At 38.7% G+C, this 26,276-nt stretch overlaps 1 protein-coding gene across 4 annotated transcripts; it reads right to left on the minus strand.

The window, feature by feature from the left end:
- Positions 1 to 4,999: 4,999 nt before the first annotated feature.
- Positions 5,000 to 22,455, minus strand: CFAP96 (cilia and flagella associated protein 96). 4 transcript variants are annotated; one of them, XM_012452843.2, is made up of 8 exons: positions 22,129 to 22,455; positions 20,115 to 20,305; positions 17,530 to 17,749; positions 14,386 to 14,523; positions 14,210 to 14,285; positions 10,383 to 10,562; positions 7,295 to 7,461; positions 5,000 to 5,273 (listed from the first exon to the last, which is right to left on the minus strand). In XM_012452843.2, the coding sequence occupies exons 2-8, from the start codon at positions 20,215 to 20,217 to the stop codon at positions 5,225 to 5,227; spliced, it is 933 nt and encodes a 310-aa protein (XP_012308266.2). In that variant the 5' UTR covers positions 20,218 to 20,305; positions 22,129 to 22,455; the 3' UTR covers positions 5,000 to 5,224. The 4 variants fall into 4 exon arrangements, with proteins under 4 accessions (XP_012308266.2, XP_012308265.2, XP_012308263.2 ...); XM_012452842.2 differs by having other exon boundaries at positions 22,110 to 22,455; XM_012452840.3 differs by lacking the exon at positions 22,129 to 22,455 and adding an exon at positions 20,986 to 22,122 and having other exon boundaries at positions 5,001 to 5,273.
- Positions 22,456 to 26,276: the final 3,821 nt, after the last annotated feature.

Raw genomic sequence — 26,276 nt, forward strand, 5'->3', positions numbered from 1 at the left:
TAATTCAAGTATTGAGAAAATAACTAATGGTGAGACTATATCCATTTAAATACAAAACTAAGATTAAAGAACTGAGAATTACGGTTACAAAATAGAGTGCTATTGTTAAAAAACGTTGACAATAAAAAACAAACAATATAAAAAGTCAGGCGCATCGATCTTTGTCTATTTTGTTTACTGCTGGATCCCAGTGCCCAGAGCCATGCCTGGAATACAGTAGACACTCAATATGTGTTAAGTGAATGTTGAATGAGCACGCTGCCATTTCACTAGAATATTAGGCATAGGCTGGGATTCCCTTTGTACAAATATTGTAAAGAGTTTTAAGTATCAAGAAGTTTAGACAAAATGCACTGGGTGGGGTGGCTCATACTTACAGCCGCAGCTACTCCGGAGGCTGAGGTGGGAGGATCACTTGACACCAGGAGTTTGAGGCTGCAGTGAGCTATAATTGTGCCACTGCACTCCAGCCTGGGTGACAAAATGAGACCCCATCTCTTAACAACAACAGCAAAGTTTAGACAAGATGACATTTTACGTCACTTTTTTTATTTTTATTTATTTTTTGAGACAGTGTCTCTCTCTGTTGCCCAGGCTGGAGTGCAGTGGCCTGATCTCAGCTCACTGCAACCTCCACCTCCCGGGTTCAAGCAATTCTCCTGCCTCAGCCTCTCAAGTAGCTGGGACTACAGGCACGTGCTACCACGCCCAGCTAATTTTTGTATTTTTAGTAGAGACGAGATTTCACTATGTTAGTCAGGCTGATCTCGAACTCCTGACCTTAAGTGATCCTCTCACCTTGGCCTCCCAAGGTGCTGGGATTACAGGCATGAGCCCCCGCGTCCGGCCATTTTAGGTCACTGCCTAACAGTAGTGTAATGGTGTCTAATTGCTTAATGAAGATTTTTGGAAATATATTTGCTGCGGGGAGGGAGGATAATACATTTTTTTCTAGCTATCTCCCACAGGCTTATAGCCTGTCCCCCTGATAAGTGTGAAGAGGAATAACCTGGAAACAGGTCTTCTCAGTCTTTTTTCTTGTAAACTAACGTGTGTTCTATAGTTGATTTCCTACAAGTAAGTAACCTCCACCTTAACCCGCTCTCTAATTTTGGTAAAGGCTATAGAGTGAATAATAGTAGACCAGCCTGAGCAACATGGTAAAACCCCGTCTCTAATACAAATACAAAATTAGCCGGGCATGGTGGCAGTTGCCTGTAATCCCAGCTACTCATGAGACTGAGGCAAGAGAATCACTTGAACCCAGGAGGCAGAGGTTGTAGTAGGCCGAGATCGCACAATTGCACTCCAGCCTGGGCAACAAGAGCAAAACTCTGTCTCAAAAAAAAAAAAAAAAAAAGCAGCCAGAAGGCTGAGGTGGGAGGATTGTTTGAGCCTAAGAGTTGTTGGAGATGAGCATGGGCAGCATAAGGAGACCTCATCTCCACAAAAAATTTGAAAAATTAGCCAGGTGTGTTGGCATATGCCTATGGTCCCAGCTACTCAGGAGGCTGTAGCAGGAGGGTTGCTTGAGCCTGGGAGGTTGAGGCTGCAGTGAGTCGTGATCACACCCCTGCACTCCAGCCTGAGGGAAAGAGCAAGACCCTATCTCTGGGGGAAAAAAAAAAAGAAAGAAGCAAGACTGTATGGCTTTGCCACTGCTAGTTGTATTGCCTTGGACAAATTCATCTTTCTCTAACACCATTTCGTTGTTAGATGTAGATTAAGTGATTAATAATTAAAAACAATATGGAATGCACATGGAATGGAATCTGGCACATTGCATTGTTTAAGTGTTACGTAACGCTACTAATGAGTTAGCTACTAACTTACTTTTGGCATTGTAATGAAATACCACCAGGGAAAATTATTATAATTGATGAAAACTCAAGTTAACAAATTACCTTACAACTTATTTACAACAAATTATTTGATGGATAATGATTCTAGTGTTTTGTTGTTTTTGTTTGTTTATTTTAGAGACAGGGTCTCACCGTGTTGCCCAGCCTGGCCTCAAACTCCTGGGTTCTGGCGATCCTCCTGCTTTGGCTTCCCGAAGTGCTGGGATTACAGGCATGGGCCACTGTACCCAGCCTTGATAGACTGATATAATTTTTTATTCATTTATTTATTTTACAGCTTATGAAATATTTTTAACTTGGTGTTCATGATAATTCTTCCAGATAGGTAATACAGATGACAGATAATGAAAGAGTCTTAAATTAATTTGTTCTACTATAAGATAGTTCTAATAGTAGTAGGTTGAACCTGGCTTTTTTTGTTTTTTGTTTTTGAGATGGAGTCCCACTCTGTCGTCCAGGCTGGAGTGCAGTGGCACAATCTTGGCTCACTGCAGCCTTCACCTCCCAGGTCCAAGCAGTTCTTCTGCCTCAGCTTCCCCAGTAGCTGGGATTACAGTTGCCCACCACCATGCCTGGCTAATCTTTGTATTTTTGATAGAGACAGGGTTTCACCATGTTGGCCAGGCTGGTCTTGAACTCCTGACTTCAAGTGATCCACCCACCTTGGCCTCCCAAATTATTGGGATTTCATGCATGAGTCACCGAGCCCAGCCTTGAACCTGGCTTATTATTCTTAATGCATGTTCCACATTTATATACAAAAGGAGTGGGCAGTCTCTGAAGAAGCAGGATAAGATTTCAAAACCTATGATGTGCTACTGCTTAACTTTCTCTCCAGTTCTTATTAAAGCTTCTTATTGATTAGAGCTCTCTTAAAGCTAAGCCTTTCTTCCATGTTAGGTCAACATCCACAATCACTGTTTCAGATTTGAGTCTTGAACACGTGTAAGTAGATGGTTTGTAGCAGAGACTGACGTCTGCCTAAGCAAGCGTATTTCTTCCATTACTCATTGATGGTGGATGCAGAAAACTACTCAAGTCATGCAGGCATCGTAACAGGAGAGTAGACAGCTAGATGTCTAAGCTGCCAATAGAGGATGCCAGTGTCATGGCTGAGTCTGAGGAATAAAGCTGCTTCACGGGAAACTACCTAATGTTGTATTGCTATATTTTCAAAATGAAAAGAAGAGACAATCATTATAAGAAAATAATCCATGGGCATCATAAATAGTTTGCACTTGTCAGATCAAATGTGTGTGTATGCTTTCCTCTGCTGACACTTAGAAAAATCTTAATTGTTTTACATGTTTCACTATTCCCATTCCTGGTTTCCATATTTGCTTTTCTGTAAACTGACACAGTACATTTGTATAAAATCTAGATAAGGTCTGCCCACTGTCACACTATGGTAAGGCATTAGATTAGTGTTCCCATTATGAATATGGTATGAAGTGGGTTGTCTTAAAAAGGCACATTGATAAAAATTAATTACAGTAAAAGATAGATTAAAATAAACAATTATAATTTTTAAATCTAAAATAAATTTTGATAAAATCTGAAAATATAAAACTCTTCTCTCAAAAGAATTAGGATTACAAGCATGAGCCACCACACCCAGCCTAAGAATAAATATAAGGCTTGTTTGGTAACATTATCAATATAAAACCATCAATTTTATTCACTTATGTGTACTTGGTAAGGCCATTGCTATTCTGAAGATAAATATATTCAATATTACTCTTTGATTCACATTATAGCTTTTGTAATATTTTAAGATATTAATTGCATACTGTTAGTTATGAGGCAGGCATGAAAAATTCCTTTAAAACCTTAATTGTGAAAATTCTCTGTACCATCTGTGCTCCTTCAAAAGCCAGCTATATGTCTGGCTTGACATAGTTCCCTCCACTTAAAAAAGGGGGAAGGCCCAAAAGAGTCCGTAGACGTCTACAACCTGATTTGCAGCTCTGGGCAGCCTGGATGGCAGAAGGACAAGTTCTCAGAAAGCACCATGTAGTTGTTCATTTTCATGATGCTGATAAAGACATACCCAGACTAGGACTGGGTAACTTAAAAAGAAAAAGAGGTTTAATGGACTCACAGTTCCAAGTGGCTGGGGAGGCCTCACAATCATGGTGGAAGGCAAAAGGCGTGTCTCACATGGCAGCAAGCAAGAGAGAAAATGAGAACCAAGCAAAGGGGTTTCCCCTTCTAAAACTGTCAGATCTTGTGAGCCGTATTCACTACCATAAGAATAGTATGGGGAAAACTGCCCCCATGATTCAATTAACTCCCACCAGGTCCCTCCCACAACATGTGGGAATTATGGGAGCTACATTTCAAGATGAAATTTGGGTGGGGACACAGCCATGCCATATCATACCCTTATCAAAGATAACTTTCCCAATGCATTATTTGATATATAGATATTTTACATTTCCCTTTTAAAATATAAACACCACCAGCCCCTACCCTTGTTGAATGAGGGCTCTTGTTAGCTCACTATGAATTACAGTAATATATTTAAGTCATGTCTTTTAAGAGCAGATATTTTTTAAAGAGAGGGTAGGTGAAGGAGGAGAAGTGATAACTTGGGGACTAGCAGGTGAGGCCTAGGTGGGATGCCTCAGGAGAAGCAGCTTGACAGCTAGAGAGGAACATGGGAGGACCCCAAAGACTGACTTCAACCATCTTCCAACTTCATAATTTTTATAAGATACTCAGCTAACAAGTACATTCCCCCTCAACCCCTCAACTCATCTTGGGGCTGCCACTGGCTAAATAATCTGATGCTTTACATAAAGCCACAAATGGAGGGCATGTTACCATATAAGCCGAAGCATTTGCCTCACTGTATCATGTGTATATATTGAATCTATGTAATAATATAAATGGATCTAACATTTCTCTTTTATGTTAAGAATGCTTTAGTAGGCTATGACACTTGGATCACTATCAGTCCAATTTTCAATACTTCTGAGAAGAAACAGCAAGAATTTACTGTGTACTTTCTACCCTTCCAGCAGCCACTTCCACTCCTCCCCTCCAACCCTGCAATTTTTCAACATTAGAAGTAAAACCAAATGACAGATTGCACTTTAGGACTTTATAAAATGTGTAGACATATTCTGCTCAGAAACACAGATCTAAAAACATAAATCAGCAACCACGTGTTAGTAGCAAATACTATTTATTAATTAAGTAGTAGTATTAAAATAAGGAAGAGAATTAGAGTTGCAGGCTTAAATTTCTTTTAAATGCTTGAGCTATCTGCTCCATAACATTATATTTTTTGAAGTAATTAGCTCTTGATAATGAATTACTGGTAGTTAAGATCTAGAAAGCTACTTGTCTTCCAGTTGCTAATAGGATGGTACTGAAGCAGTCTTGTAGTTCTTTGAATTAAGTGCCCTAAAATTGGAAAATAAACAACACACATTAATTTTATAGGTGCAGGTCAAATACCTGGACATTCTTCATTCTTTTTTTTTTTTTTTTTTAAGACAAGGTCTTGCTCTGTCACCCAGGCTGGAGTGCAGTGGTGCAATCACAGTGCACACCAACCTCAGCCTCCAAGGCTTTTAAGCAATCCTCCTGCCTCTGCCACCCAAGTAGTTGGGTCTACAGGCATGCACCACCATGCCCGGCTAATTTTTATATTTTTTGTAGAGACAGAATTTTGCCATGTTGCCTAGGCTGGTCTTAAAATTCTGGGCTCAAGCAATCTGCCTGCCTTGGCCTTCCAAAGTGCTGAGATTACACACATGAGCCACCATGCCCAGCCTATCTGTCCATTCTTATAAAAACTTTTTTCATTAAAAAATTTAAAACTAATGCTCTTTGTAACGTATTAACAATCCAAAACCAAAATTTTCTCATCAACTTAAAATACTTCATTAAAGCCATATATACTTAGAAGATAAAATTGAAGAAGGAAAACAACTACAGAATCAACTACTGTCCAAAGGTTTACTAGTTTTAAAATTAGGGTAAAAAAAGCTAGAACTTGATTTAGGATAATGTTTTGATAATGTATATAAAGAGAAAGAGATGTCAATAAATTCAAAATTACTAAACAGAGGATAAACTTCTGATTTTTCAAAAGAACAATCACTTATTGTTCTCTTTCTCCCTGCTCCAAACACATTACAGCATCATAGAACTTTCTCAGGTTTATTCTCTGGATAGAAAATAACACACAGAAAAGCTGAAATACTGTCCCCTTTCCCCCTCACACACAAAGTTCCATCTATCAGAGGGTGAGTGTGGTGAGGAAAATTCCAATTTTACCGTCTATTTATTAGATGAAGTTGGGCAGAGTAGTGACAGGTGGCTTGCCAGAGGTTAAAGGTTAAAAAGATCGAAAAAAGCTCCATATCTTCCTGTTTCTAAGTCCAATACTCTATCAACTAGCCCACAGATGATAATATTCCTGTCGACAACAGTTTAAATTACATACATTTACCCGAATATCTAGGGGAATCGTGACTCAGTGACACAGATCAGTTTTTGTTATTCATAAAATGTGAATTTTGCTAGGCCAAAATCAATTACTTATTCCACAAAATTGTCACCAAAGTGCTACAAAGAGTAGATAAAATAGGCAAAAATCAGTCATTGCCATCATCTATATTAGCATATTATATAATAAAACCCATATAGGTTAAGCCGCCATTCAAAATATATTTCCGGCCAGGCGCAGTAGCTCATGCCTGTAATCGGAAATATACCTTTGTAGTGAAGGGCAGTTTTTTTGTGTGTGAAATAGTAATGTTAGTATTATAATTACTATCCTCAAGTGATAAGGATGTACTACCATTTTTATAAAAGAATGTAAATTTAGCGTCCTTTAGACACAGAATAACTGACTGTTTTTACTCCAAAGAACTTTTTCAGTTTTGAGGGTGTAAAAAACCTGGATAAAATTAAAGTTTTAAGATACTTTGATAATATACTTTTTCTCAAAGCATTATAGTTATGTTGGCATTTTTAATTAACCAGAATATTTCCTATTTTCACGTTATCTCAACATTAAAGACAGAACTCTCAGGCATCATTAGGATTCCTCACAACTGCTAAGAAACTCCCTTTGAGAAACAGCCAATGTTAACATGTACTGCTAACTGAGCTATGAATATCTAACTAGTCTCAAATGACTCACACTAAGGCGCTACAGATTTGCTTTAAAAATTATGCACAGAATGGTTTGGTGCAGATAAGGTAGGCTTTTTCAGCTGAGAATTTCTGAAGATGAGAGATAACTTCTACGAGGGAGGGCAGGTACCTGGACATGGAAGGAGCTGAGATGTCTAAAGTCACCCCAACTTGTCATTTTAAAAAGTATGTATAAATAAAAGATACTACTTTGAAAAGGGATAAAAGTTGGAAACAATTTTTTGTTGGCTTATAAGCTAAGTGTGAGATATTCCTACCTTCTGACATTCAAAGTCATTATACTTTCAACTGGTCTGCTCTTTGGTCCACTTGGTGGGTGGAAAATCTTATCGTCTTTGCCAGAAATCTTTGCCAATTTAGTCACATAAGGGTCGGCAGAATGTGATGGGTAAGGATCAAATGTTCCTGCCTTCATTCCACCAGGCTGCAAAGAAAAATGAGACAACTTAATGTGATTTTGTAAAATGCCTCTACAAAATTAGCTTGTGAAGAAGTTCACACATGTTTTGGTAGTCTGTGGAGTTGGTTTTAAAGGAAATGATACTGTTTAATTCAAATACCATCAAAAGGTCTCCCTATCACCAACTTTATAGGGTCAAAACATCATAATCCAAAAGCTCTCTATAAAAATGACAATGTTTATAGTAAGGTAACAGTCTAAACTATTGTCAAGCGTTAATATTTTAGAGTTTATCAGACCAGGCTATCACTTAGTTAGAAAGTGAGTCTATTAAGTAAGGGAAAACCTAGGTCAGATGTATTTTGATAGAGAATGGGGAACAAGGAGGATGGCACACCATGAGTTTACTAAATGCAGTCAGTGATGGAGAAGATACTTAAAAAAAAAAAAGCTGTAAGCAATAGCATATCGAAATAGAAGTGAGAGGCAAATGAGATCTGCTTTACTGTTCTTGTAGTAGACTAAGAGAAGTCAATCAAAATATGTTTCAACCTATACACAAGACAGAAATATTTACTTTGACTTTTTAAACTGATTTGACAGAATTTAAAACTTTATATTCTATATAGTCACCAGGAAAATTCTATAGAATCATAACTCATTTAATTAGGCACCCTTTTCTTATAGTATCTATGCCAAATATACATGAAGATCTAATTCATTTTAAAGACACGATTATAAGTTTTCAGGTTTTCCCGACTGAAAACACATGGACTAAAGATCACAATAATAAGAAAACTTAAGAAAGCTTAAATAAATTAAAAGTATAAAAGCAAAATTAATTAAAAATAGAAAAAACAGATTAAATAAATCCAAGTGATGCTTTAAAAAGTAGATTAATAGCTAAATCTGTAATAGAATCCAGAATGCAAAAGAAGTGAGGAAAGTCTATACCTATATTAAATATCAAAAATATAAAATAATATTTCTGTAAACTATATGAATAAATTCAAAAACCTGAATGAAATGACTGTCTGTCTAAGAAAATATAAATAATCAACATCGACCAAAAAGAAATAGAAAACCTACACAAAACAGATAGATGTCCCTATGCAACAATCTTGCATGATCTGCACATGTACCCCAGAACCTAAAGTATAATAAAAAATAAAAAAATAAAATAAATGTTAATATATCCAAAAATATAAAGAGTAAATTTTATAACAAAATATCAAAGGTCTTTTTCTTTTTGGAACTTTAGAAAATAATTCTGAAGTTCTGAGAATATGACAGAATAACCAGCGTAACTTTTTTTTTTTTTGAGACAGAGTTTCACTCTGTTGCCCAGGCTAGAGTGCAATAGCGCAATTACGGCTCACTGCAACCTCTGCCTCCTGGGTTCAAGTGATTCTCCTGCCTCAGCCTCTGGAGTAGCTGGGATTACAGGCACTTGCCACCATGCCCGGGTAATTTTTTATATTTTCAGTAGAGACAGGGTTTCACCATGTTGGGCAGGCTGATCTCGAACTCCTGACCTCATGATCCAAAGTGCTGGGATTACAGGCGTGAGCCACCGTGCCCAGCCAGCATAATTTTAAAGAGTAAGAAGAGACTAGACGACTCACTATTAAACATAATAGAAATTAAAAGGTTTTTTTGGGCAGAAATAGTCAAATGGAATGAAAACTCAGAAATATACCTTCAAAAATAAGAATTTCGGGTTTGATAAAAACAGCATTTCAAAGTAATGGTGTTAAAAAATGAATTATTCCATCAGTCATATTAGGAACAACTTGATTTTTAAAAAATCAGTTTTATTAAAGTCTAATTCACCTATGATAAACTATACTCCATCTAAAGTGTACAATGCTATGAGTTTTGACAGATGTCTACACCCTTGAAATGACTATCACAATTAAGATACAGAACATTTCCACCCTCTGCCCAAAGTGTCCTCATACCCCCAAACTAAATAAAAGCTGGATTCTTACCTCACTCTTTACATCAAAATGTATTTTAGATAAATATTTAAATGCAAAAGGATAGGACTAATAGAAGAAATTAAGAAGACACATTATTCTAATATTGGTGGTAAAGAGAGCCATTCTGAAAATGACATAAACCTTACCAACAATGGACTGATAAATCTGACTACATCAACTTATTAAATTTCTGAACAGCACAAAACACCGTAACCAAAGATCCAACAGATTTAAAACATTATTTTTAACACAAATAACAAAAGTTGTACCCTTAATATATGAAGAGATCTTACAAGACATCTTACAGTATTAAAAATATAAACTTTGAAATACAAAGTCTGCAAGAAAAATGAACAGGCAATTTACAGAAAAAAAGTATAGACTAAGGTTTATAAACTGCTGAAGCATTTTAATTTTTATTATCACTTGTTAACTTCTGCAGTAGGGAGATAGTTAATTTTAATTACCATTTCAAAACCTAAAGGATGGTTTGGCTTTTTATGGTTTTAAGAAAAACTAGACCTAGGGTGTAGAGAAGCACTTCAAAAATTCATTAGGAATTCACTGGCGTGGTAGCACAAACCTGTAATCCCAGCTACTCTGGAGGCTGATATAGGAGAAACGCTCAAACTCGAGAGGCGGAGGTTGCAGTGAGCCTAGATCATGCCACTGCACTTCAGCCTGGGCGACAGAGTGAGACTCCGTCTCAAAAAAAAAAAAAAATCAGTATAAATTCAAATACATTTGAAGAGACGATAATTACTTCATGACAAGAGCTTCATTATCTCCTACACTATATTCATACTTGGTGATTTCATGTAATTTTGTAAAAATGGGTGGCATGATTCTTGGTATCAATACAAACAAAAGTTTATTATATACATGGGAAAAAGTCATTTGACAGCAAGAGACAGTATTTCTTTATAATGCTTAATTTTTTTCATCCTAAAATTGTTAACTTACCTTTTTACCAGGAGAAGAAGGTTTAAAAGTCTTTGAAATTGCTTCTTTCTTCTCTTCTCTTTTAATTGGTGGTAAAGGTTCCTCAGAAAAATAAGGGTTAGCATCAAAATAGTCCCTTGGGTGAAGATTTAACTTAAATGGTGCTCCTTTAAGTAAACGATGGTGTTCTTCATTCACTTTCTGTAAATTTGAAATTGCATAGCATAAATTACACAAACTGAATATAACCCAGAGTTAAATCTTTTACATTTTAATATAAACCTGATTCTTAAATACATATTGCTAGGTGTACTTTTTTAAAACATTAATTTGCTAAGTTCTATTTTTATGATACAAAAGATATGTCTACTTACAGACAAGCAGAACTATGATTATTCATTTTGGATACAAATTTATTTGTGGTACTGAGACCTTATCACCTGAACAAATCTACATTAACTACCTGGGCAGTATGATGCAGTATAAAAAGACTTGTCTCTAGTTCAAGCCCTTCCTGCTTCATAGCATTTCACAGAGACTCTGGGAAAGTTATCTTTTAGTGTCACATCATCTTCAACTGTAAATGAGGACATTATTATTCTCCCTTAATATAATACATGAGATTCTATGATTTTATATATAGGAGATGTGTATATATAACATTTTTATAATTTTAAAAAATATTTTATATGTATATATGAGATTATACATATATCCATATATATGTATATATGTATACATGTGTATATATGTATACATATATGTATACATCGCTATATATGTATATACATATAAATATGCATATATATGTATAGATATTTATATATATTTATATATGTATAGATATATATGTATATATAACATTTTCATAATATCTTTTGCTATCTAGTATTCAAAGCAAAACAGCAGCCACTTTTTTCCTATGTCGTAATCATTTCTATCAGAAATGCTAAGTATAAAAATCAGTCTATTAATAAAGTAGCAAAAAATCACATTATGAAATATAGATTCAAAAAGACAACCATACAGTGAATATTGATACATATTCACTTTTTGCAAATATAAAATCTGGTAAATAATTCAACAAACTGAACTGAAAACACTTGATAAATGAAATCTACAACAGATAGTTATTTGAGAGAAGACTAACTTCTGCTACTAGGAACCCCAATGTGGCACTTTCCAAATCCATCCCTCTTTTTGGATTTTTCTCTTGCCCTTGCTTATCCTCCTTCCTTGTAGGACATTCATCCATTCTTGGTGATCTGCTCTCCACCCTTTCATATCACAACAATGGTACTCAAAATTTATTCTATTGATCTTTTTGGGCAGTGTTCTGCAAAATTTAAGTGTCATGGGAATCACTTGATAAGTTATTTAAATTACAAATCACCAAGCCCTTCCCTCAAAGATTTCTGATGGCACTGGTCTGCTGTATGGCCCATTAATTGGCAGTTTTAACAGTCACCCTCAGTGATTCTCATGCATGTGATTATAATGTAATGTTTTAGGATCACTTTTTGCTAGAGCATGGTCACCTTTTACCAGAATAATACTGTATTTGTTTTACCAACCCCTGCCCTGGAATGTTCAGTTGGATACTGATGAGCAGATCTGTGAGAAACTATTCAAAGCCAAAAAGAACCACCTGAAAGAATGTGAGGCAACAGTGTCTGGCTCTCACACAGAACTGGGAATTGTGCTGGTTGCCATCAGCTGTGCAAGAAAACTTCTTAATTCACAGGGCGTCAGATGGAGTGCCTAGAAAGGTCTTGCCTGTTAGTGGGGAATAATTAGCCCTAGATTGATCATAGCTCCTATCACACCTACCAAATCTTAAATGCAAGACCTGAAAAAATAAAAACCATTGCTAAGTGATCTGACAGCATTCCAGAACAAAGCCCAAGAATACTTATAAGAATACAAAAACATACAGCACTCAACAAAGTAAAATTCTCAGTATTTGACATCCAGTAAACAATTGCCAGTAATTCAGAGTAGCAAATATGACCCCCATACTGAGAAGAAAAATCAATTACTTAAAATTAACCGAGAACTAATATAGATGTTAGCATTAACAGAAAAGGGCATTAAGACAGTAACCATATTCTATTTGCTCAAAAAATTAAGTAGAGACATGTAGAGAGCAAAACCATAATGTATGAGATTAAAAATACACTGGTTGACATTAACAGCAGATTGAAAGTTACAGAAAAATTATTAGTGACTTTGAAGATGCATCAATAAAAATTATGCAAAATAAAATACAGAGAAGGAAAAAAGGACATTTTTTTAAAGTTAATAGGGCATTGGTAAATTGTGGTACAATTTCAAGAGACCTAATACACATGTAACTGGAATCTCTGAAGGGAAAGAGAAAGACAGACAGATAAAAAATATCTGAAGAAATAATAATGTAAATATTCCAAATTTGATTTGGAAAACTATAAACCCATAGATCCAAGAAACTCAATAAACCCCAAGCATAAGCAGGATGAAAGGAAACAACACAAAGTCACATCATAATCAAACTAAATAGTCATAAAAGGAAAAAAAAGTAGAGAAAAGGACACGTTACATACAGAAGAACAAAAATGAGCAAGACAACACGTTTCTCATCAGAAACAATTAAAGCAGGAAGACAGTGGAGTAACCTCTTAAAAATACTAAAAGAAAAAGATACATTTTGAAAATTACTTTTAGAATATTAGCAAATCTAGGACCATAAAATTTCTGACTTACGCATAAGTTCTAAAAATGAGAATAAAAAAGCTTTTCCTGTTAAGAGAGAAAACTATCTTATACCCAATAAGTAGAGGGTGAAAGATTACTGAGCCACCATAAAATTCCACTGTACATAGTTATGTAGTATGTATGCATTATTATTCCTATGGATGAAAAGTAGTTTACACACTATTTTATAAGAAACAAGGTTTCTGCCCAATTTAACAGAAAACTGTTCCTGAGTTTGGACATGGCCATTTGCAAAATTGGTCATTATTCTCTCACATTCCACTGGTACTTAAAATCACCATAGCAAAACTGTTAAAGCCTGCATGCTTGTAAAAACAAAAAACTATAAAGTGATTGCCATTTAATGCTTAATGTCTAGATTAACTTGACTTTCCATTACAATCAGCTTTCTTTGTGTTATCTTGATATTGTGAAATTATGTTCATATGGTTCTAAAATTTATAAGAGTTCCTTTATTTATTTACACATAGACATTCCCCATATAAGTGAACGGGTGTCATCATAAGTCAAGTATTGTACACAGTGAGAGGCATATGCTAGTACATTTTAGTTTTTATCTCTGCCACTTAATAAAGCGAGCAGTTTTCTCCTATCCTTTAACTCTCTCTCCTCCTAGGATTCATCCATCCTCTAACTTCCACTTTTTCCCATCACCCTACCATTCATTCCTCCATCCCATGTGCTCATCATAATGGTTTCTTGATCAGCCCAAAAGCATTGCCATTACTTTTGCAGGCACAGATAGTAGGATGCGGCGGGAATACGGCTAAGAGTCAGGATATGACCCTTTACTTAAAATAGAACATAGTTGATCAGGCCAGGTTAATAGAAGTTTCAAAGCTAGTGTAGAGAGATGTAAAATACATGTGGTAAGTCATAGCAAGAGATAAAATTCATCCCGGAAGGAGCTGAGAGGATCTACAGCAAGATATGGAAATCTAATAAAAGAGTGAAATTATCACAATTCATAAACATGAGTTTGCCCCAGTGACACAAATAGATAGAACAAAACAAAATTTGATCTCAAGTGAATTGTTAATATCAAGTTAACTAAATAAAAGAAAAATTGAAACATTCAAAACAGATTATTTTACCTTATAATTTTGTTTTGGCGCCTCATACAAGTCGGCAGCGTGTGAAAACTGTTCACCTATGGTAATATTTGCATAGCTAAGGAAGCAAAGTAAGCAATGGTGACTTCAGAGTTCAAAAATTTAATTTTTAAAAATTTCGAAACAAATATTATGACAAAGTATTAAAAACGTCTTACCCATATCCAGTTCCTTTCTTTCCCGGGCTGGTGTATAAATTCCTTCCAGGGGCCTCATATTTTTCTCGAGGTCTCGACTGTGCGCTGAAGAACGGGACTGGGCCGCCTATTGTTCCGTAGTAGCTCCCTAAGCCACATCTTAAATACGATGTTTTGACGTTTTAAAAGGAGGAGGTTAAAATGGCAAATATTAAGTCTATAAGGAAATAGAGGAAGGATAATGCAGAGAAAGGAGAACTATGCACAGACAGGCATAATTTACCCAGAACATGATTTAACACAAGCATTAAAAGTCACTATATTTAGAATTTACTAAGTGCCTACAGTTCCAGGGGCTGGTGTGGTGGTTCACAGGTAATCCCAGTATTTTGGGAGGTTGAGCCAGCGGGTCACCTATGGTCAGGAGTCTGAGACCAGCCTGGCCAACGTGGCGAAACCCCATCTTTACTAAAAATACAAAAAACTAGATGGGCATGGTGGCGAGTACCTGTAGCCCCAGCTGCTCAGGAGGCTGAGGTAGGAGAATCGCTTGAACCTGGGAGGCGGAGGTTGCAGTGAGCCGAGATCACGCCACTGCACTCCGGCCTGGGTGACAGAGAGAGACTCCATCTCACATACATACATACATGCCTATGGTTCCATAATTTGGTGTTGAATAAGTGCCTGTATGAGGGTATCTTATTTATAACACCAGTCTCTCTTTTTGGAAACACTTTCTGTATCCACTAAATTACAGATGTTTTTCACATATCTGTGAATTTTTTTTTTTAAAAAAGGAAAGCTTATTTAATTATAAAACTGTTATTATTTCTTGGCTGACAGATGAATATAAGCATATTATAAACTAATGTATTAAGGTAGCAATTCCCAATTATTACCACATGGGTAAAAGTTTATCACAGGCAGGAGAAAAGACTGAAAAATAGGAAAAAGTTATTTCAAGGGTAAAATATATATATATATATTCCATGACAAAGAAAGAAAGTAGTAAAGGTAAAAAATCACATTTTTGAATTTATAGCTAAGAAAATGAAAAAGTTCAAGAAACAGTAATAACAATAAATAAATAATTCAAATCTATCAAAAGTGTCAAAAGGTAGAAAAAGATAAAATTAAATAAAAGAAGAAAATCCTCAATCTTTTTTTTTTTCTTGAGATAGGGTATCACTCTGTTGCCCAGGCTGGGATGCAGTGGTGCGATCGCAGCTCACTGCAGCCTCAAACTCCCTGGTTCAAGCGTTCCCTACAACCTCAGTCTCCCAAGTAGCTGGTAATAAAGGCATGCATTACCACGCTGGGCTAATTTTTGTATATTTTGTACAGATGGGGTTTTGTCCTGTTGCCCAGACTGATCTCAAACTCCTAGACTCAAGCAATCCACCTACCTCAGCCTCCCAAAGTGCTGGGATTGCAGGTGTGAGCCACTGAACCCACCGAAAATCCTCACTCTTTTTTGTATTTTGTTTTGTTTTATTTTTGAGACAGAGTCTCACTCTGTTGCCCAGGCTGGAGTGCAGTGACATGATCTCGGCTCACTGCAACCTCTATCTCCCAGGTTCAGGTGATTCTACTGCCTCAGCCTCCTGAGCAGCTGGGATTACAGGTGACCGCCACCAAGCCCAGCTAATTTTTATATTTTTAGTAGAGACGAGATTTCGCCATGTTGGTCAGACTGATCTCAAACTTCTGACCTCAGGTGATCCGCCCAACTCAGCCTCCCAAAGTGCAGGGATTATAGGCATGAGCCACTGTGCCCAGTCACAAATCCTCACTCTTAAGAGAGACAATAATTTTGGCTGACATTGCCTACTGGAATTAGAAGGAAGTACAACTTATCCAAATGTAGTTTAACTTGTCTCAAAAAATACAGTAAATAAGCACAAAATTAGACTTCAGTTATCTATCAAATTAATAAATTGAGTTAAAGCTATTGAGTGTGAATGAACATTACATTTTAAATCTCAGTTATATAACATTACATTGACTACATGGTCTAATGTTAAACTAATTGAATGGTAAGAAGAAAAGATCCTTCACATTGACAGTGGTCATAACTAAGATACTGTTAAACCCCATGAGTATATCTTCACAATAATTTTAAAATCATGTATCTTTGATCAATTATTTTCTTTATCAAAAAAGAATTTCTGGCCAGGCACAGTGGCTCACACCTGTAATCCCAGCACTTTGGGAGGCCAAGTTGGGCAGATCACTTGAGGTCAGGAGTTCAAGACCAGCCTGGCCAACGTGGTAAAATCCCATCTCTACTAAAAATACAAAAATTAGCCAGGCATGGTGGCATATGCCTATAATCCTAGCTACTAGGGAGACTGAGGCAGGAGAATCGCTTGATCCCAGAAGGCAGAGGTTGCAGTGAGCTGAGATCACACCACTGCACTCCAGCCTGGGCAACAGAGCAAGATTCCATTTCAAAAAAAAAAATTTCTCTTAATTCCACTTTTTTTTTTTTTTAGACAAGGTCTCGTTTTAGACAAGGTCTCACTCTGACATACAGGCTGGAGTACAGTGGCTTAATCATAGCTCACTGTACCTTCATACTCCTGGGCTCAAGAGACCCTCTCACCTCAGCCTCCTGAGTAGCTGGGACTACAGGCACATGCTACCACACCCAGCTAATTTTTTAATTTTTGTAGAGATGGAGTCTCATTATATTGCCCAGGCTGATCTCAAACTCCTGGCCTCAAGCAATCCTCCTAGCTCGGCCTCTAAAAGTGCTGGGATTACAGGCATGAGCCACTGCACCCAGCCTTACATTTTTATTTATTCTTCTTTAACAGCAGAAAAAATAGTCAAGGGCACAGACATAATAATTAAAGGCAATTTTTTTTCCAGTCTGACTTTTGCAAGGTTTTTGAACAATTTTTTTTTATTTAGGTTGTTCTTACTGTATCAACAAATAGACCACAGTGATATAGATAATCCAAACTTTAATATGATGAGAATATATTTAATCCAGATTACTTTTCAATCTAAATCATCCAATACAACTATCTCCACCAAAGACAAACTAAGAATAGTACTTAAAAATTCATTTTACATAAGTAAGTCCTACAGAAAAACAAACATTTAATTTAGGGATAAAGGTGCAAACAATCTATTTAAGACGTTCCCCAAAACACTTACGGCCTTTTATCTCCACTACTAGGGAGGAAGGCTTTGTTTAGATTCTTTTTGGCTGCTTGCATCATATCCCGTCTCTTCACTTGATTCAGATTCACGTAGCCTTCACCTTCAAAAATCCTTACAAAATGGGGATCAAAATAACCTGCCTGAAGATTGGACATTTTTTTGGATCCCCCAGGTAGCATCTGTTTATTTTTGCTTGCAGCCTCATTAAAGGGTCCTTTAAAAATAAATTAGGAATGTTACAATTTTGAGCTTACTCTCAATTAAAGGACATGACAAATAAGAGAACAATTTCCCTGTTCTCTGTGTGAATGACTATCTTGACAATAGACCTAAGCGGTTTTCATCAAAACCTTTTAATATTTAAGGTCTTGGTTATATACTCTGAGTTTTAGAGCTGGTAGAGACCTTAAAGTTATCTAATTCAATGTTTCTCCAACTATATACTAGGAAGCATTGTGTGAGATTTCAGTAAGAGTACGTGCGCAGGTTGAAGAGAAGGGTGTTTCATACTCAAATGGAAGCAATTCCTCTCTAGGGCATATGCGTAAGACACACAAGTGTCTATGGCCACTAAAAGACATTAGCAAGAATGTTCATAGCAGTTTTATTCATAATAATCAAAAACATAAAACAGCCCAAATGTCCATCAACAAGAGAACAGATTTTTAAACTGTGGAACTTATACAATGAAATACTAGTAGCCCAGTAATTTCTTTAAAGGCTGTTTTAATAAGTATTTACAACTTCTTTCATAATTTAGATCTAGGAGAGCTCTATTTGAAGATAGCTTTGGTAATGTGTAGAATGCTTTGAAGTGCATACAATCCTTAATTCAACTGGCTATTAAAATGTGAATCTGTATCATTGACTTTTTTAAAGTTTTTTTATTTTTAACAAGGTCTCCTTCTGTCACCAAGACTGGAATGCAGTGGTGTGATCATGGCTCACTGTAGCCTCAACCTCTTGGGTTCAACTGCCTGCCTCAGCCTCCCAAGTAGCTGAGACTACAGGCACATGACACCATGCCCAGCTAATTTTTGTATTTTTTGTAGAGACAGGGTCTCACTATGTTGTCCAGGCTTGTCTTGAACTTCTGGCCTCAAGCAATCCTCCCGCCACCACCTCCCAAAGTGCTGGGATTACAGCTGTGAGCCACATCTGGCCAACCTCAATTTTTGAAAAGGTAATACATTCAAATAGTACCAAATTCAAAAGTTCGAACATTTTCACAAGAAGTCTTTTTCCCATACTTGGCCACCCAATTCTTCTTCCACAGGCAAAGAGATAATCATTTTGTTTTCCAAAGAATGTTCAGGTATGTTCAAGTGAATGTTTTCATACACATCCTTTTTCATTTTTTTAAAATGCTCTCTCAGAAGAATCACACTGCTAATTCTTAGCACACTATATATACTATTCTGCACCTTGCTTTTTTATTTAACAACGTATCTTGGAGATGTCTCCAAATCAGTGTTTTATTTTGTATTATTATTTAGAAGTAATTGGATATCCGAAAATTGAACTGAGATATTTAAATATTCATGTATATTTGCTCTTTTTATTACTTATGACTTTCGTAAAAACCCCTCAGCCATTCATTTGCATTGCATTTCTCAGGAAGGTAATAATTAATGGCCTTCTTTTTTTTTTTTTTTCTTTTTTGAGATGGAGTTTCGCTCTTGTTACCCAGGCTGGAGTGCAATGGCGCGATCTCGGCTCATCTCAACCTCTGCCTCCTGGGTTCAGGCAATTCTCCTGCCTCAGCCTCCTGAGTAGCTGGGATTACAGGCACGCGTTACCATGCCCAGCTAATTTTTTGTATTTTTAGTAGAGACAGGGTTTCACCATGTTGACCAGGATGGTCTCGATCTCTTGACCTCGTGATCCACCTGCCTCGGCCTCCCAAAGTGCTGGGATTATAGGCGTGAGACACCGCACCGGCCTTGATGGCCTTCTTGGATGCAAATGCAAATGCTGTTTGCATAAGGGAGTGTCCCATCTAAGCAAAATATTCTGGGAGAAAACTGCCAGCCACCTTTGGAAAGAAATAAAATCACCTATGAGGACAACAAATGAGGATGGAGAAGCCTAATAAAACGATATTCTTATTCTCATAAAATAAAGTTCTTGCTGGATGCAGTGGCTCAGGCCTCTTAACCCCAGCACTTCGGGAGTCTGAGTGGGGAGGATCTCTTGAGGTCAAGAGTTCAAGACCAGCCTAGGCAACATAGTGAGACCCCTTCTCCACAAAATATTTAAGCTGGGCATGGTAGTGTGTGGCTGCAGTCCCAGGGACTCAGGAGGCTGACATGGGAGGATCCCTTGAGCCCAGGAGTTTGAGGTTGCAGTGAGCTATAATCAGGCTACTGCACTCCAGCCTGGGTAACAAGAGATTCTGTCAATAAATAAATAAATAAAGTTATCGCTTAACTCCATTGAAATTTTACAAATTAACCAACTTTAGAAATAAATGCTTTAAAATATAAACTATTAAAATATCATTTGATTTAAATATTAAATTCAAATTTTATATAGAAAATACCCACTATTCTTTCATAGAGAAAACCAAATATACTTACGATTAAATGGTGACACATATTTATCACCCACAGTAATATATTCCATTTCACTAAAGAGGCCAATCCTTTCCATGTCCGTTTTCCCTCCTCCTTCCACAGGCATGGTGGCTTCTTGTGGCGGTGCCCTCTATACTGCTAACGTCAAAAGGTTCCTTAGGGTCACTTCTTTTATAGCAAAATCCTACTTTACACTGACAATAAAAATAAAGGGGAAAAATTTAGGAAAAAAGTGATTATTGATTATCAGTTCTAATTACTTCCCACTTCCAGTCTAGGAGTTTTGTTTTTTGTTTTTGTGTTTGTTTGTTTTGACGCAGTTTCGCTGTCACCCAGGCTGCAGTGCAATGGCGCCATCTTCACTCACTGCAACCTCTGCCTCCCGGATTGAAGTGATTCTCCTGCCTCAGCCTCCCGAGTAGCTGGGATTACAGGCATGTGCCACCACATAAAATTATAAAGGGAATGGGGAAGAGAACAATGATTTAGGCAAGATAAAAACAAGAACAAAAACAAAAATTCTACAATGATTTCTGAGTATTTGTTAATGGGCATACTTCAACTCTGAGCTTTCTTTGGAAATTACCACTTCAAACAAAGGTGAAATATTAAACATGCAACTCCTTATTTAAAAATTAATGTATTTTTAGTAGAAACAGGGTTTCACTAAGTTGTCCAGGCTGGTCTGAGCCACCGCGCCCGGCCTTCTACCTTAAATTTAGAGCAAGCTGTTTCAGTGCCTCCTTGCAAGCCTGCCTGAAACAGTGGCTCACCTGAGCATGAATCACTGCTAATGTGTAACATCAAAGGGGCAAGTGAAGATGCATTTTAAAGTAAAACATAAGCAAACATAACACCCTTCCCCACATCCTACCTCTTCCATTGATCAGGGATGCTTTAAAACCAAACTTCAGTCAAGATGCAGTACTTTGATTTACAGTATATTTCAAAGCTCCACCCCACGGCCCAACCGCAAAGGATTCCTGTGCGGCTACTGGGCCTAAATGTCTCAGGCCCTTTATCAGCCAGCCTCATCTGTCACCATGGAAACCCCCTTGTGGCCCCTTGGCTGCAATTGTCCTCTTTCCGTCCTTAGGCTGGGCTCCCTCCAGCCACAGGACCATCGTCCATGCCATTTCTCTGGAGGCAGCTACGTCCGCATACCGCCCCTTTCTCTCCCCACCCCACCCCTCGCCATTAACACCGCTTCTTCGGACTGCTCAGTTTCTTAATCACTTCTTTAACTCCATCACAGTGCAGTGTACTTCTTCCAAGCCCTCAACGTGCTTCTCTGCTAGGCCATCAGCTTACATTCGTCGTGAGGGATCCTTTCACTAACAGCTGTTTGCCCCATGACACTTGGCTCCACAAGCGCAGGACCTGCAGCAAGACTGAGGTTCCTCCCTCTCACGGGATCCCGGCGTCCGCGCAGCTCCTGGCACACAAGTCAGCCAGGGAGGGAGGAGGGAGGGAAGAAATTCTTGCCTAGAATTTTCCCACTATTAACTTTTTTTTTTTTAGGAGACATGGGGTTTCACCATTTTGCCCAGGCTAGTCTCGAACTCCTGAGCTCAGGTGATCCGCCTGCTTCGGCCTCCCAAAGTGCTGGGATTACAGGCGTGAGCCACCGCGCCCGGCCCCCGCCACTACTTTGCTCTTCTTGAGCAACATTTACGAAATAATTTATTCATTTATTTAACATAGACTCTGCAAACCCCTTCGGGCCAGGCTTGCTGGTAAAAACTAGAAACACAGATTTAAGAAGGCACAGATGCTGCCCCAAGGAGCAGCATCTATTAGACAAGAAAATAGTGTATAGCCGAAGTATGGCACGTTCCCTTGGAAAGGTAAGAAAGGTACGGATAAAGTGTCGTGGGAGGTGAAGAGGGGGCAGAAAAGTGGAGGAGGTGATCAATCTATTTCCCAGGGAGTAAACGGTGGCTCGGAAGAGGCAGGCATCTAAGGGGCAACACCTGGCGTCAGCGAGGACCAAGTCACCTCTCCCGATGATACCCACTCCGACAGCCGAGATCAGGTTGCCCCAGGTAGTTCAGACTAACCGCGCTGCGGGAGCGGCTAGGCCTCCTAGCCGCCGGCTAGACGCCCGGGCCGCTAACCGCCTCATCACGTTCTGCTAGACCTGGCGTTGATTGTGATGTGTTGCCCCGGGTACGGGAGAATCCATTACAAGCACGCTGCGGGGGGATAGGAGGAGATTCGAGTCCGCATTGAAGAACACACAGAAGGATGTGTGAGCGTCTGTAGGACAGAAAAGACTTAACTGAGAGAATTCATCAAGCATAAGTCTTCGGCCACCCGCCTCTCTATGCAGTCGGCGAGGAGCTATATTCTGGTACGCTCCGTGACGTATTGCCGCCGAGCATGTCGGGAGTTGTAGTTGTCCCGACCAGGCCCCGCCCCCTCGGCCGGCGGTGACGCCACTTCCGGGCCGGCCCCCCGGAACCTTTTGGCTGGCGTCAGTGCCCTGTCACCGCCACGTCGCAGACATGGTGAGTTTTTATGCGCGTTACCGACCCCCGTGTTTCCCCTGGACTTTGGCAGCTGCCACGAGCCAGGCTTCACAGCGCCTGAAAGGAGCTGGTCCTGCGAGGGCCCACGATGGCCGCTGCGAGCTCCTTGGACTGGGCGGCCCTCCCTTTCGCCTGTCTCCGCTCTGGGCTGGAGGGAAAGTGCCCCACACACGTGTGCACCCCGCATTGGCCACCTTGGACGCGCACCCCCGCCCCTCCTCTGTGTGAAAGCATTTTGAGAGACTTTTCGGCTTTTTTGAAGCCTAGGAATAAAGGTTTAACCTGGGAAAGAGGCGCAACTTTCTTCTAATATATTCTAATATATTCCCCTAGTACCCCTAGTTCTGTCTCCTGGTTTCCCTCCTGTCTCATTGCTCAGCAAGGCTCTCCAGTCCCTATCCTAAATGTTGGTGCTCTTCAGGGATGCTTTACACCCTATTCGTTCTCCTAAAATTTTATTTCTAAGTTATACCTCTCTCCGGAGCTCCAGACCCACAAATTTGCTAACCGTGCCTTCACTTGGATAGCTCATAGGCATTTCAAACTCTGCAAGTTCCAAACTAATAATTTTCACCTCCCCACACTCCACACTTGCTCTTCCTCCAGGAACCCCCAACTCTGTAAATGTCACCACCATACACCCTGTTATGCCTGCTCAAAACCTGGAAATCATCCTTGACATGTTCCTCTTCTCAACTCCTGAACATGGAATCAGTAATCAAGTCCTATAGATTCTACTTCTAAATGTCTGTCTGTTGTCACTGTCTCTACTCTTACCGTCCTTGGCCTTGCCACCACGAGATCTAACCATCTGGAGTGGTCACCTAAGTGGTCTTTTAAGCAGATCTTCACTAATCGATGCCCCTTCCTGGAATGGGCTGTTGCACCTTCACTCATCCTTCAAATCTCAGCTTAAGTGTTATTTCTTCAGAGACTATCTCAACAAATTCGGAAGTCTAGGAAGACTAGTGCTTTCATGAATGATGTCTTACGGAATCTTCACAACAACCCTGGGAAGTTGTGTATTTTTCCAGTTTTACAGAAGGGAGACTTCAGTGATTCATTAAAATGTATAAAATTATACAGTAAGAGGCCGGGTGCAGTGGCTCACACCTGTAATTGCAGCACTTTGGGAGGCTGAGGGGGGCGGATCACCTGAGGTCGGGAGTTCGAGACCAGCCTGACCAACCCCGTTTCTACTAAAAATGGAGAAACCCTGTTTCTACTAAAAATACAAAATTAGCTAGGCATGGTGGCGCATGCCTGTAATCCCAGCTACTCGGGAGGGTGAGGCAGGAGAATATCTTGAACCTAGGAGGCAGAGGTTGCGGTGAGCCGAGATCGCCCCATTGCACTCCAGCCTGGGCAACAAGAGTGAAACTCTGTCTAAAAAATAAATAAATAAATAAAAATAAAATTATACAGTAAGTAGCAGAGTTAAAATTTGCTCTGTTCTGTTTTTATAACTTTTATCTTCAGTATCTTTAAGTATTTCTTATTTAAATGGGCGCATACTAGTTTGTATGGTAGTATTTTTCTTTAACTGATTTCTTATTGATAGCTATTTAAGTGGTTTCCATCTACTTTTTTGTGATGAACAACAGTAGGATAAATGTACAACAGTGAAGCTAAATTTGTCTTGAGCTTCCTTGTTTCCTTAGAATAAATTCCCAGAAGTAGAATTGGGACAAAGGGTATATGATCTTTCAACAGATTACAATTTTAGAGTAAATAAAAACAGTGACCCTTATAGAAATGTAACAAAGATTCTATAAAATGAGAAAAAATATATTGGTATCTATTTAATAATGTTCTGAGGATTGGAGTATGTATGTTAAGCATAGTGCCTTTTACATGTTTTTTGTTTCATTTTATTTTATTTTTTGGAGACAGGATCTTGCTGTTACTCAGTCTGGAGTGCAGTGGTGCAATCATGGCTCACTGCAGCATTGACCTCCGAGGCCCAGGCAATCTTCCCATCTCAACCTCAGACTCAGTAGATGCAGGCCACCACACTCAGCTAATTTTTGGTTTTTGGTTTTTTGTAGAGATGGGGATCTTCCTATGTTGCCCGGGCTGGTCTCTAACTCCTGGGCTCAAAGTGTTCCTCCCGCCTCTGCCTTCCAAACTGTTGGGATTACAGGTGTGAGCCACTGCACCCTGCCTGCCTTTTACATTTGAAGAGCTCAATAAATGTTAGTACTTACTCATTTATTTAATAATAGGGGTCTTAGTGTGTACCGTGGTTCTTCAGCCTGTTTGAGAGATGTGTTTTCAGAATCTGATTAAATTTTTGAAATTTCTTCCCAAAATAAATCTTTGCATTTCTCCCTTACTGTCTTATTCTCTCATGTATATATGTACATGTGTGTGTATACATATATATATGTATGTATATATGTCTGTCAATACATGTCATTTGTCATATATCAACTACCTGAAACTCAGCATATAGATCCAAGTTAAGTACTGATCAGTTCCATTTTGCAAGTGCTTTTTTTCCTTTATAAGTTGTAATCATTGTCCTGTGCCATTTAATTTTCAGCAAAAACATGATTTTCTTATGGCTATATGAGATTCATATTTATTTAACCAATCTCCTGTTGTTGGCAGTTAGATTAACATCCTTAATAAGCCGAATCTTTGTGTGTTTTCCAGATTTTTCTTAGACTATGTCTAAGATTCTAAGTGCATAATGACTATATCAAACGTATGTGGGTTTTTTTTGTTTTTTTTTTTTGTTGTTGTTGTTGTTTTGAGACAGAGTTTCGCTCTTGTTACCCAGGCTGGAGTGCAATGGCGCGATCTCAGCTCACCGCAACCTCCGCCTCCTGGATTCAGGCAATTCTCCTGCCTCAGCCTCCCGAGTAGCTGGGACTACAGGCACGCGCCACCGTGCCCAGCGAATTTTTTGTATTTTTTAGTAGAGACGGGGTTTCACCATGTTGACAAGGATGGTCTCGATCTCTTGACCTCGTGATCCATCCGCCTTGGCCTCCCAGAGTGCTGGGATTATAGGTGTGAGCCACCGCGCCCGGCCTATCAAACCTATGAATAGAAATCTTTGATTCTTTCTGCCATATTCTATGAAGAATTGTACCAGTGGATACTCCCACCCTCAGTATTAGTTTCCTCTCATTGTCTTGACTCCCTGGTATTATCATATTGGGTTCAGCGCCTTGTCACATTCTTAAATTAGTTCTTACCATTTATGTTTTCTTGTCATTGTTAAACCCATCAAGATTACAATTTAGAAAGATTGTCTTAAAGCAGTAGTTCTCAGTTCATAGTAGAATCACTGGCATGGGGACATAGGGTGCTTTTAAATAGCCCTGGGTGTGGTGGCTCAACCCTGCAATCCCAGCACTTTGGAGGCTGAGATGGGCAGATCACTTGAGATCAGGAGTTCAATGCCAGCCTGGCCAATATTCTGAGAACCTGTTACTACTAAAATACAAAAATTAGCCAGACATGGTGGTGTATGCCTGTAATCTCAGCTACATGGGAGGCTGAGATGGGAGAATCTCTTTGAACCCAGGAGGCAGAGGTTGCAGAGAGCTGAGATTGCACCACTGTACTCCAACCTGGGTGACAGAGTGAGGCCCCTGTCTAAAAAAAAAAACAAAAAACAAAC

Source organism: Aotus nancymaae, unplaced genomic scaffold, assembly GCF_030222135.1.
Source record: "Aotus nancymaae isolate 86718 unplaced genomic scaffold, 86718_ANA_hifiasm-v0.15.2.pri h1tg000006l, whole genome shotgun sequence".
Lineage (NCBI taxonomy): Eukaryota > Metazoa > Chordata > Mammalia > Primates > Aotidae > Aotus > Aotus nancymaae.